This window comes from Leptodactylus fuscus, chromosome 7, assembly GCF_031893055.1.
Source record: "Leptodactylus fuscus isolate aLepFus1 chromosome 7, aLepFus1.hap2, whole genome shotgun sequence".
Classification (NCBI taxonomy): domain Eukaryota; kingdom Metazoa; phylum Chordata; class Amphibia; order Anura; family Leptodactylidae; genus Leptodactylus; species Leptodactylus fuscus.
The window spans coordinates 94,586,577-94,599,971 of NC_134271.1; the positions used below are offsets into that span (position 1 = coordinate 94,586,577).

Consider the following 13,395-nt stretch of genomic DNA (forward strand, 5'->3'; position numbering starts at 1 on the left):
CTCTGGCATCAACAACGCATTTCCGCCCACAGAACTGCCGCTCACTGGATGTTTTTTCTTTTTCGGACCATTCTCTGTAAACCCTAGAGATGGTTGTGAGTGAAAATCCCAGTAGATCAGCAGTTTCTGAAATACTCAGACCAGCCCTTCTGGCACCAACAACCATGCCACGTTCAAAGGCACTCAAATCACCTTTCTTCCCCATACTGATGCTCGGTTTGAACTGCAGGAGATTGTCTTGACCATGTCTACATGCCTAAATGCACTGAGTTGCTGCCATGTGATTGGCTGATTAGAAATTAAGTGTTAACGAGCAGTTGGACAGGTGTACCTAATAAAGTGGCCGGTGAGTGTATATATAATACTAGCTGGTACCCGCAACTTCGTCTGCGGTGATTGTAGAAGTGGGTATATACAGGGGTGGGTAAGGTTTTCGTACTGTGTATAAGGTATGGGATATGAAATGTAACTTTGTATCTTGTTGTTGCTGTAATTCAGACAATACATGAGACTTTTGTGTTGAAGTTAATTTGTATTAGAGCTGCTATACGGTGTTGTGAGAAACTTTACATAGTGACTTTGGGACAGAGGTATTTGAAGTTCCCGCCGATGGCATTTTTTGATTTTCGTTTTTGACTCCCCTCCCTCTAAACCCCATAACTTTTTTATTTCTCCGCTCCCAGAGTCATATGAGGTCTTATTTTTTCCTGGGACAAATTTTTCTTCATGATGCCGCCATTATTTATTCTATATAAGGTACTGGGAAGCAGGGAAAAAATTCAGAATGGGGTGGATTTGAAGAAAAAATGCATTTCTGCGACTTTCTTACGGGCTTTGGTTTTACAGCGTTCACTGTGCAGCCACAATGACATGTCCCCTGTATTCTGTGTTTCCTTACGATTCTGGGGATACCAAATTTATATGGTTTTATTTACATTTTGACCCCTTAAAAAAAATCCAAAACTGTGTTTAAAATTTTTTTTTTGAAAAGTCGCCATATTCCGACAGCCGTAACTTTTTTATACGTGCGTGTATGGGGATGTATAGGGCGTCTTTTTTTGCGGGGCCGGGTGTACTTTTTAGTTCTACCATTTTCGGGAAATGTTATTGCTTTGATCACTTTTTATTCAAATTTTTATCAGAATCAAAACAGTGAAAAAACAGCGGTTTGGCACTTTTGACCATTTTTCCCGCTACAGCGTTTACCGAACAGGAAAAATATTTGTATAGCTTTGTAGAGCGGGCGATTTCGGACGTGGGGATACCTAACATGTATGTGTTTCACAGTTTTTAAGTACTTTTATATGTGTTCTAGGGAAAAGGGGGTGATTTGAATTTTTAATCCTTTTTATTATTTTTTTTATATTTTTTTTACTTTTTTTTAATTTTTTTTTTTTTTGCATTTTTTAGACCGCCTAGGGGTATTGACATGGGTGGGGGGTGTCGCGGATTGTCAGAGCGGTGGGGGTCGGCAAACATGGCTACTCCGGAGCGTTAAAGAGCGCCTCCTGGAGTATCGTTAAGGTGAGGGTCAAAGTGGTAAAGTATATGTATATGTGATTGTGTGGGGTTAGAGGTGAGGCTGGAAAGGGCAATATGAATTTTGTGGCTTGCTATGGTCCAAAGTATGTGAGATTGCAGAGATGGTGGTGTGAGTTTGGGTTTTGTGGGGGTCCTGGCACAAACGTATGTGCGCTATTGTGACGAAAAGTAGCCTATTGTTTAACCGGGTGTATAAACTATGTTTGTGGAAAATTTCAGCCAAATCGGTCGAGCGGTTTTTCCGTGATTGAGGAACAAACATCCGAACATGCAAACATCCAAACACACAAACCCACAAACTCACAAACTTTCACATTTATAATATTAATAGGATATATATGGGCGGCACGGTGGCTCAGTGGTTAGCACTGCAGCCTTGCAGCACTGGAGTCCTGGGTTCAAATCCTGCCAAGGGCAACATCTGCAAGGAGTTTGTATGTTCTCCCCGTGTTTGCGTGGGTTTCCTCCCACACACTGAAGACATACTAATAGGGAATGTAGATTGTGAGCCCTCTATGAGACAGTGACTGACGATAGCTGTAAAGCGCTGTGGAATATGATGGTGCTATATAAGTAAGCATAATAAAAAATATATAATACATATAGTCTATATTGGCTTTAGCAGCAAAACTAAAATGTTTTCTTCATGAGAGCAAGCTGAGAAGCTGAAAGCGGCCTTGTACTGAATGGTTATGTGAAAGCAGCCTAAGAGAACTATTCTGAAATACATAAAATTGCACTTTTCATTACCTAGGTTTGAGCCTTGTGTGTTTACATATATGCAAATGCAGCTATAAACAGTAATATGCAGATTTATGTCTCCGATACATCATCAGAACTGATTTTGTAGCTCCTTCCTGTGGAGTTCAGCCTCAAGCAAAACCCTGGTTATGTAGTAATGTAATGCATCTTATTGCAGGTTGGGGGTTTATTATAAAAGAATATTCATTACTGAGTCTATTGAAGGAAAGGAGACATACTGTATGTAAAGAGTGCTAATTCCTCCATGGCTATTATAGCATGTGAGATTCTTATGCTCATATTAAACCAGGGGAATGCCTCAAATACAGTGATACAGTGTGAATGAAGACAAATGACATGATTCATCTCCGCAAACCCATAAGGGCCTTCATCTGAAAGAAATGTGAAGACACAATTCATAAAGTTACATTTGTGGTTCCCTTCAGATAGTAAAAGGAGTAACAAGAGCAAAAAATATGACAAGGGGTAATATATTCTGTATCACAAATGGCATAAGATCTACTAAGAAACAGTTACTACAGAGTTTAAAGGAATTGTATGGTTTAGAAAAACACTTCTAGGCTACGGCCCCATGTTGTAGAAACACTGCTTTTTTTTTGTTGTTGCCTTTTTTTGAGCCAAAGTCAAGAATGGCTACAAAAGAAATGGGAAATATATAAGCAGTTCTTAGACTTCTCCCTTCTGCTCAATCCACTCCTGGCTTTGGCTCAAAAAAACGCAACAAAATCTGCAGCAAAAACAAGCTGCGTTTCTTCAGCCTTATTATGGCATTGTAGGTAAATAGAAAGGGATTCCTAGATTGGGGCCGCTCTCTATTACCTGGAGTATAGAGTGGCTATAGAGAGAATCATCTCTGGATAAACTGACACGTCTGTGCATTGCACAGAAGGTCCATTGGTTTGAAAAGGAAATATTGTGGATTACTATGGGTCTGAGTCGCTTATTGGAGATGGAAATGTATGAACTTGGTAGTTAGGTGTTCCCCTTGTCAGTAGGGTGTTTTTCCTATAAAGTATGAAAGTTATCTAGGTTTGGGCAGTGTCACAACAACAAAACTAGTAACATTTAGTTTATTTATCCATTTTCAGGAAGTGTATCAGAGGAACACCATAATAGCAGTGTTCTAAGGAAAAATACTCCACAATGTTTATTCATGGTTATTCTCACGCGCTCCTCTTCTCATCTTCAAAAAGTGCCGACTACTCATGTCCATCAGCCATTTTTCTGTGGCCTATTATTTTCGGCCACAGGAAAAATGGCCGATGGACATATGCAGCCTTTTTGAAGAAGAGAAGAGGAGCGCGAGAGAAGAGGCGGGAGGAGGAGAAGAAAACAGAGGCCATCACTGGAGAGTTTTTAAGCAGCACTGGAGATGTCCCCAGTGCTGTTTGAGTGCAGGGGAACGCCCCCAGTGCCGCATGAAAACTCATTTCCATAAGGAAGAAAGAAGAAGTTCCTCAGGAACGGCTGTGCGGATCAGAATAATAAAGGTCAGAGAAGAATAGCCTTTCTTAAGGCTATTCCTACATGTATTTTGTTTAAAAAGGGTATTCTAATGATAGAATGCCTCTAATACTGACAGTAAGTATACCTGACAAGTGTTACTAAAAGGAGCCATAACTCTAGCTGCTATGACTGCTCTCGTGTACACCGCCGTTTCTCTGGTCAAGGACGTCGATCTAGGCTGCAGCACGTTGCGGTAACGGCCTGTGATTGTTATACTTGTTTATGGGTAAGGGTATTAACCTTTGGATGCTGCAGGACGATGTCATTGTTCCTCTGAGAGATTATGAGCTCCATAATTATGAGTCTTTCACGTCGGCCCATAACCATTAACGGCCATGGAATGGATGCAGGAGATAGATTTCACAAGGGTCATTAACTTTTCCTATTTTATCAGCAAATGAACGCTACTAAGTGCTGTAAAATAATTACCAACATGTGCCTTATATCTATGCCGCCTCACATTGCTGCATGGCTCCATCCACAAATACAAAGGCATATTATATTTCCCTTATTGCTCTAGTTATGCACAAAGCACAAATAGTGAAGATAGTGATTGACATCTTCCTTATGATTTCCATCATCCAGTCCATATGCTGCTGTGTAAGCATGAAGCAAGCAGTGATATGTATGTGACAGGAAAGAAGTATAAGGACTATGCCCATAATGAAAGTGTTCATCCCCTTTTCACCACATTACTAGGGTACCCTGGAACTTTCTGTATAGGATTCTCCCTTCTCTCATTCATACTGCACCTATCACATACAGTCCAATCCTCTTTAACACAGTCATATGGTAAAACAAGTTATTGTCTTGTAGAAGCTACTCAGACTTTTCTGATGCCAATGTCAGTGGGAGCTGAGCTGTTAGTGCCCACGCCCAGCCACTTTACTTGGCATGGAGCTCTCTTCTTCTGGCTTTGTGTACTGTATAGTAAATGGATGAACTCCAGAGCTATTCAGTGCAGGTACCAGCTGTCTACCCCTGATGGTCAGATATTAATGACCTACCGTATCTCAAGAACATATCCCAAGACCATGTAGGAGGTATGTAGAAGGTGAAATAAAAGGGTGTTATATCATGTGGGGGGCCAGTAAAGGGGATGTATTACTATATGGGGGCCAGAAGGAGGACCCTAGTCATAAGCTGGCTACGAGACACCTAGTTATGCCCCTGCCTAAGGTTAGCCCGGATCTGTAGTGCATATTCTGCAGAGGAATTTTGAATAGAACATCCCCTGTGTTGTGTACGTATGTAAAAAAGTACAGGAGATTTCTAGAGCTCTCATCCAAACAGTGCAAGAAAAGCAGAGTAAAATGATTTGCGGCACAGATTTTCAAGCTGCAACATGTCATTTCTGTTAATGGCTTTCCCAGTGCATTGCAAAGGGTGAAATCCATAGCACACCCACAGCAGTGGTGCTATGAATCCCACTGTCTGCCATGACAGAATTCAGGCAAATTCAAAACAGAGAATGAGCTGCAGACCTGAGTAGAGTCTAGGTCTTGTGATTGTTGGGCGTCACAGTGGCTAGACCTCTAGCGATCAGCCTATAACCGCCTATTATCTGCTTTCTATATAACCTTATAATATTCTTACTTGGTTGCTTCTCCATTTATTTCATGCAATATCTGTTTTCATGGGAAATTAGATGTGAAATGACCTAGTACCTTTAAGATTAGAAAATTCCCTCTGCCTTTGACCATTGCAGGTCTGCTGTCCATTGTGTTTTAAACAACTCCATTAAAGACTTGACCTTTCTGGACAAGCTGTAAATGTCTCACTTTGAGGAACAGGAATTGATAGTGTGTTGTTCATTCTCCTCATCCAAGATGAAGTGTTTGTACATGCCATAGGCGTCTGTATTTTACAGGCCAAGAGTTTGCACTTGGAGAAATTTATACAAAGTCAAACTATAAAAACTAATTGGAAATATTCTTCACACCATTCAACAGTTTACCTATAAAATGGATCTACATATAACACATATTGTACATACATTATTTATCAATTGGAAGTTACATACTTTATCTGTACAGCGCTGTAATCATTATTCTGCTAGTGGGATCACTGTGTTACATTCATTATGTATCTTGTATTAATCATGAGTATTATACTTAAAGAGGACCTTTCATGTCCTCGGGCATATGCGGTATTATATACCACCAGAAAGCCAGCTTTCCTGTTATGTGCCCCGGTGAAGAGCTATCGGTGCTGTTACCTATATCTCTTCACTGTCAGAAGGGCGTTCCTCACAGTCTAATTGGGAACACCCCTCCTGACAGTACTGTGTGTAGCACTATACTGTGAAGGGGCGTTCCTTACCGCCCAGTCATGACACTAAACAGGGTGGAGCCCCCACCGACTGTACTAGTCCATAGACTAGTACTGGGGGGGGGCTTCCTCACCGTTAGGCGACGTGGCTGGGCGCTAAGGAATGCGCCCTCACAGTATAGCGCTACAAACAGTACTGTCAGGAGGGGTGTTCCCAGTTAGACTGTCAGGAACGCCCTTTCTGTATTAATTTGTATTATACTGCAGAGCTGCACTTATTATACCTCTAGTCAATCCACTGTGAACATACAATACTTATCTTGTATTAATCACAAGTTACATACTCCAGACCTATCCTCACTGTTCTGCTTGTAGTCACTACGCACGTTAATGACTTATCTTGTATTGATCATGGGTTATAGCGTGTATTGTACCCCAGAGCTGCTCTCACTATTTTCCTGATGCCATAAGTGCATATGTGCATTACATTTTTAAATTTATATTTCAGTTATACACCAGAGCTGTATTCAAAATTCTGCTGGTTACTAAGAAACAATCAGCAACATTGCTATCAAACATACATATGTATATTTCCATGTGTACTGAGGATGCTTATCTAAGAGTGCCTGTACGTAGCAAGGGGATGTGCACGTATTTACTGACTGTATACATACAGTATGTACAGTATTCCTGTGTATACTCAATGGGGCTGATTTTATTATGCCTTGTGCACCAGTTTGCTAATATACAAAACATAAAATTTTGCAATTTTTGTGCAAATTGTCTCCATCAGATTTATCATCATTTACACCAGACATTTGATGTAGATGCTGTGGGAAATGTATGCCAGCTATGAGGGTATGTGTGCCAGACTATATAAATATGCACCATTGTGTGTATGCGTGTGCATGTATGTAGTGATCACAGTGAGGAATAATATCTTGATATGTTTCTTTTATAACTTAGTTACTTTTGGCTTGTACATGTATGTAGGGGTGCAACTTGAATCTCCTTGGCTTTTGTAATGGGGTCCCTACCTATTTTGTACCATTTAGAACAGTGATATATTTTACAAGGCAGAAGAACCTCTGGGGCCCCCTTATGGTCCAGGGCGCTGGTCCCTCATACTCAATAGTGGTGGTGGTGCTTGCAAAAGAGTTCTCCAACTCACTATGTATTGGATAAATGTTGCAGCACACACTTCAAATGTTTTTATCAAATGTAGTGCAATGTTGGTGCAATGTTTTGCTCCCTTCTTGACCTTCTTCTGACTTGATCTGGGTAATAGAGATAGCAAGGCACATAAGGCGTTGGTGGTCAACATTATGTGCCTTGCTATCTCTGTGAGAGACTTCATAAGTGAATTTTTTTGCACTCTAGGCAAATTAAATCTGTCTCTGCCCCACTGATCAGATATTGATACGGTAGCATATCTGATCAAGCTGTGATCCCCAGCCACCTGCCTAAATGTTATGGCCATGCAACAAGGGGAAGAATATATATACTATATATATATATATATATATATATATATATATATATATATATATATATATACAGTCCTATGAAAAAGTTTGGGCACCCCTATTAATCTTAATCATTTTTAGTTCTAAATATTTTGGTATTTGCAACAGCCATTTCAGTTTGATATATCTAATAACTGATGGACACAGTAATATTTCAGGATTGAAATGAGGTTTATTGTACTAACAGAAAATGTGCAATATGCATTAAACCAAAATTTGACCGGGGCAAAAGTATGGGCACCTCAACAGAAAAGTGACATTAATATTTAGTAGATCCTCCTTTTGCAAAGATAACAGCCTCTAGTCGCTTCCTGTAGCTTTTAATCAGTTCCTGGATCCTGGATAAAGGTATTTTGGACAAACAATTCAAGTTCAGTTAAGTTAGATGGTCGCCGAGCATGGACAGCCCACTTCAAATCATCCCACAGATGTTCAATGATATTCAGGTCTGGGGACTGGGATGGCCATTCCAGAACATTGTAATTGTTCCTCTGCATGAATGCCTGAGGATTTGGAGCGGTGTTTTGGATCATTGTCTTGCTGAAATATCCATCCCCGGCGTAACTTCAACTTCGTCACTGATTCTTGAACATTATTCTCAAGAATCTGCTGATACTAAGTGGAATCCATGCGACCCTCAACTTTAACAAGATTCCCGATGCCGGCATTGGCCACACAGCCCCAAAGCATGATGGAACCTCCACCAAATTTTACAGTGGGTAGCATGTGTTTTTCTTGGAATGCTGTTTCTTTTTGGACGCCATGCATAACGCCTTTTTTTATAACCAAACAACTCAATTTTTGTTTCCAAAATGAAGCTGCCTTGTCCAAATGTGCTTTTTCATACCTCAGGCAACTCTATTTGTGGCGTACGTGCAGAAACGGCTTCTTTCTCATCACTCTCCCATACAGCTTCTATTTGTGCAAAGTGCGCTGTATAGTTGACCGATGCACAGTGACACCATCTGCAGCAAGATGATGCTGCAGCTCTTTGGAGGTGGTCTGTGGATTGTCCTTGACTGTTCTCACCATTCTTCTTCTCTGCCTTTCTGATATTTTTCTTGGCCTGCCACTTCTGGGCTTAACAAGAACTGTCCCTGTGGTCTTCCATTTCCTTACTATGTTCCTCACAGTGGAAACTGACAGGTTAAATCTCTGAGACAACGTTTTGTATCCTTCCCCTGAACAACTATGTTGAACAATCTTTGTTTTCAGATCATTTGAGAGCGGGCTGTCCATGCTCGGCGACCATCTAACTTAACTGAACTTGAATAGTTTTGTAGAAAGAAATGGTCCAAAATACCTTCATCCAGGATCCAGGAACTGATTAAAAGCTACAGGAAGCGACTAGAGGCTGTTATCTTTGCAAAAGGAGGATGTACTAAATATTAATGTCACTTTTCTGTTGAGGTGCCCATACTTTTGCACCGGTCAAATTTTGGTTTAATGCATATTGCGCATTTTCTGTTAGTACAATAAACCTCATTTCAATCCTGAAATATTACTGTGTCCATCAGTTATTAGATATATCAAACTGAAATGGCTGTTGCAAACACCAAAATATTTAGAACTAAAAATGATTAAGATTAATAGGGGTGCCCAAACTTTTTCATAGGACTGTATATATATATATATATATATATATATATATATATATATATATATATATGTAGCAAAGTTATCCAAAACTTCTACAAGTGATTAAGCTGCAGCAGCATTATATCTTACTACAGAAGACAGCAAAAAGCAATGAAAAGTAATTGGAGTAATTGGAAACACATCATTCAATGATTCTTAGTTTTTGTTCTTTTCTGCGATAACATATGGCGCTGCAGCAGTTTAACCAATTGCAGAAGTTTGGATTAACTCTGCTTCATCAGTATGTATATGTAAGTATGTATATATATATATATATATATATATATATATATATATATATATAATGTTTGCATATGTCCAGTGGCGTAACTAGGAATGGCGGGGCCCCGTGGCGAACTTTTGACATGGGGCCCCCCCCCCTTCCTGACCGACACCGAAGACCTCGACCGACCGACACCCCCCCCCCCCATGCAAGCTCTATTATGTCCCATAGTGGCCCCTGCACACAGTACTATACCCCATTGTGGCCCCTGCACACAGTATTATACCCCATTGTGGCCCCTGCACACGGGATTATGCCCGATAATGAACACCCATAAACAATTATTATACTCTGGGGTCTTTTCAGACCCCAGAGTATAATAATCGGAGACCGTGGGGAGATACAGACATAAAAAAAAAGTTACTTACCTGTCTCCGGCTCTGCTGCAGTCTTTGGTTGTGTTCGCCATCTTTAATAACACACTGATGTCACATGACATTTCATACCCTCCCTCCATCTGCCCCCAGTTTCATGCACCCCTCATCTCTACCCACATTTTCATGTCCTCCCCTCCATCTCTGCCCCTAGGTTACTGTTGCTCCTCACCACAAATACATACACACTCACACATACACACTCACACACACACAGACACTTACACACAGACACTCTCCATCCTGCATCTCCCTTCCCCCTCCCCTTCACTACCTCGCAGCAGATTTCTCCTTCTCTTTCCAGGACTGTACGGGCTATAGACACGCCCACCCAGTCATGTGACGGATGACGTCACACAAGGTCCTTCCTCTTTTCCGCTTTCCCTTGCTCTTATCGCAGTTAAAACAGTTTGTCTGCGATAAGAGCGGGGGTAGCAGAGGTAGCTGTCGCCGGGCCCCTAATGTCCCGGGCCCTGTGGCAGCTGCCTCTGCTGCTATGGTGGTAGTTATGCCACTGCGCTGATCATTATACTCGGGGGTCTGCAAAGACCCCTGAGTATAATGATAGTGTTTGTGGAGCCCGCGGTGTCACTTGCCGATCCCGGCCCAGCCAGGATCAGCAAGTGAATGGGGCCCGTAACGGACTATTTAAAAAAAAAACAAAAAACGCAGCGGTAGCGGCTGTCACCGGGCCCCCTAATGGCCCGGGCCCTGTGGCAGCTGCTACTGCTGCTACCACGGTAGTTACGCCCCTGCATATGTCCTTTATGCTGGGTAACAAATCCTAAATACAAACTCCGTCTTACCTTATCATTACTGTTTTATGCTTTCTGTCTTACTGCTTCTTCCATTAAAGGGGCTCTATCATTGGGAAAAGTCATTTTTAGCTAAGCCTATTGGCAAGCCTATTCCACACCTACCTTTTGTATGTTAATCCCATCAGTGTTTTTTGAATGAGCCCGCTTTTATTCATATGTTATTTAGCCTCCAGCAAGCACATGTGGAAGAAATAAGAAATTCCTCAGGAATGGCGGTGCGGATCAGAATAATAAAGGTAAGAGAAGAATCGCCTTTCTTAAAGGGGCTCTATCAGCAAAATCATGCTGCTAGAGCCCCACATATGCATGCATAGCCTTTAAAAAGGCTATTCAGGCACTGTAAAAGTTAAATTAAACTACCCCCCCGTTTTAAAATAATAACTTAAAAAAGAATGTTCTTTACTTACGGAACGTGTACTCTGGGCGGGCATTCAGGGTGTGTCTTCATCTTCTTCCCCGCCTCTTCTTCCTCCGATGTCTTCGGGTCCCGTCCTCCTCCGGCGCTTGCTCGCGGACACTGATAAAAAAAAATAGCCCGGGCTATTTTTTTTTATCAGTGTCCGTGAGCAAGCGCCGGAGGAGGACGGCACCCGAAGACGTCAGAGGAAGAAGAGGCGGGGAAGAAGAAGACGGCGCACCCTGAATGCCCGCCCAGGGTGCACGTTCCGTAAGTAGAGCACATTCTTTTTTAAGTTATTATTTTAAAACGGGGGGGTAGTTTAATTTAACTTTTACAGTGCCTGAATAGCCTTTTTAAAGGCTATGCACGCATATGTGGGGCTCTAACAGCATGATTTTGCTGATAGAGCTCCTTTAAGGCTATTCCGACATATACTTAGTTAAAAAAAGGGATTCTAATGATAGAATGCCTTTAACCTCCAGAAAGGACGCCTACAAATACCCTCTGTCCCCAGTTAGCAGTAAGAAGATCAGCTCTGAAGCACAAACTGTGGCTCTGACCAGATAAAATACAGTGCCAACGTTCATGAATTTATACTATTCTGACTTGATATGAAATGAATTTCATGGAAGCCATAAGAGACTGCTATGCTACCTGTAGGTGGGCTGTCATGTGGACATACAGGTTGCCACTATCTGGACTGATGCACCCTAATACTCATCAATGGAAAGGTTTCTAGCAAACCACACTTCTCCGAGCCCACTCCTTGCAGAACATGAAGAGGTTAATAGCAGATCCGGGTAGAATCTGTGTGGGTGACTATTGCCCTGGAAACCTGCCCCCGGCCCTGGAGGATGGCTGCGGGGATGGAAGATGCCTCTAGAGCACAGGAGAAGGGGCGGATGCTGATGCTGCCGCCGAACATCCTTTGGCCCCGCCCCCCTTTTTATTGACACACGCAGAACCAATGCTCCTAGCTGAGGAGGCGGCTGATGCTGCCGAGCATCCTTTAGCCCCGCCTTTTTTCCTTACCTAGCCAATGAGAGTACAGAGTAGGAAAGCAGCCCACCAATAGCGCCTCGGTCCAGGCATGTCCTCCCTTCTCCGGTCACTTCTCCCCGCAGTGTCGCTGCAGCTGCAGCACAGAAGGGGTTAGGTACTTATGGAAGAGATGGAGGAGGAACTTAAGTGTCCGGTGTGCGGTTCCTTCTACCGGGAGCCCATCATTTTGCCATGTTCCCACAGCTTGTGCCTCGCCTGTGCCCGCAATATCTTGGTGCAGACACCAGACTCGGAGTCCCCACAGAGCCGCCGGGCATCTGGGCTCTCCGACTACGACTACCTGGACCTGGATAAGATGAGCCTGTATAGCGAGGCGGACAGCGGCTACGGCTCATATGGAGGCTTCGCCAGCGCCCCCACCACCCCCTGTCAGAAATCCCCCAACGGAGTGCGGGTATTCCCGCCGACCATGCCAGCTCCCCACCAGCCGCACCATCACTCCTCCGGGGCGCTGCTGCCTCCCCTTCCTGCCCGCAACCAGTGCCTGACCTGCCCGCAGTGCCACCGCTCCCTCCTGCTAGATGACCGGGGTCTTCGCGGCTTCGCCAAGAACCGGGTGCTGGAGGGGGTGATCGAGCGCTACCAGCAGAGCAAAGCGGCCGCCCTGAGGTGCCAGCTGTGCGAGAAGAGCCCCAAGGAGGCCACGGTCATGTGTGAGCAGTGCGACGTCTTCTACTGCGAGCCCTGCCGCCTGCGATGCCATCCACCCCGGGGACCGCTGGCCAAGCATCGCCTGCTGCCCCCGGCACAGGGCAGGGTCAGCCGGAGACTGAGCCCCCGCAAGATCTCCACCTGCACCGACCATGAGCTGGAGAACCACAGCATGTATTGTGTCCAGTGCAAGATGCCGGTGTGCTACCAGTGCCTGGAGGAGGGCAAGCACAGCAGCCATGAGGTCAAGGCGCTGGGGGCCATGTGGAAACTGCACAAGGTGAGGAGGGAGACTGGGGGGGGGGGGGTAGCAGTGCTCCTCCATAGGACATACAGCGACACTGCTGGCAGGGCTATGGTCTGGTGTAATAATTACTACAGGGGTACACTGGGAGTAGGGCATTACTGCTGGCAGGGCTATGGTCTGGTGTAATAATTCCTACAGGGGTATGCTGGGAGTAGGGCATTACTGCTGGCAATACTATGGTCTGGTGTAATAATTCCTACAGGGGTACACTGGGAGTAGGGCATTACTGCTGGCAATACTATGGTCTGGTGTAGT

At 43.6% G+C, this 13,395-nt stretch overlaps 1 protein-coding gene across 10 annotated transcripts in view; it reads left to right on the plus strand.

Moving 5' to 3' along the window:
• Nucleotides 1-12,262: 12,262 nt before the first annotated feature.
• The window catches only part of TRIM9 (tripartite motif containing 9), an 83,820-nt gene continuing 82,687 nt past the window's right edge, over nucleotides 12,263-13,395 (plus strand). For all 10 annotated transcript variants that reach the window (XM_075282503.1, XM_075282505.1, XM_075282508.1 and 7 more), the window contains exon 1: nucleotides 12,263-13,113. In XM_075282503.1, the coding sequence (XP_075138604.1) occupies nucleotides 12,283-13,113 (831 nt within the window). In that variant the 5' untranslated portion in view covers nucleotides 12,263-12,282. The remainder of the gene's footprint in view (nucleotides 13,114-13,395) is intronic.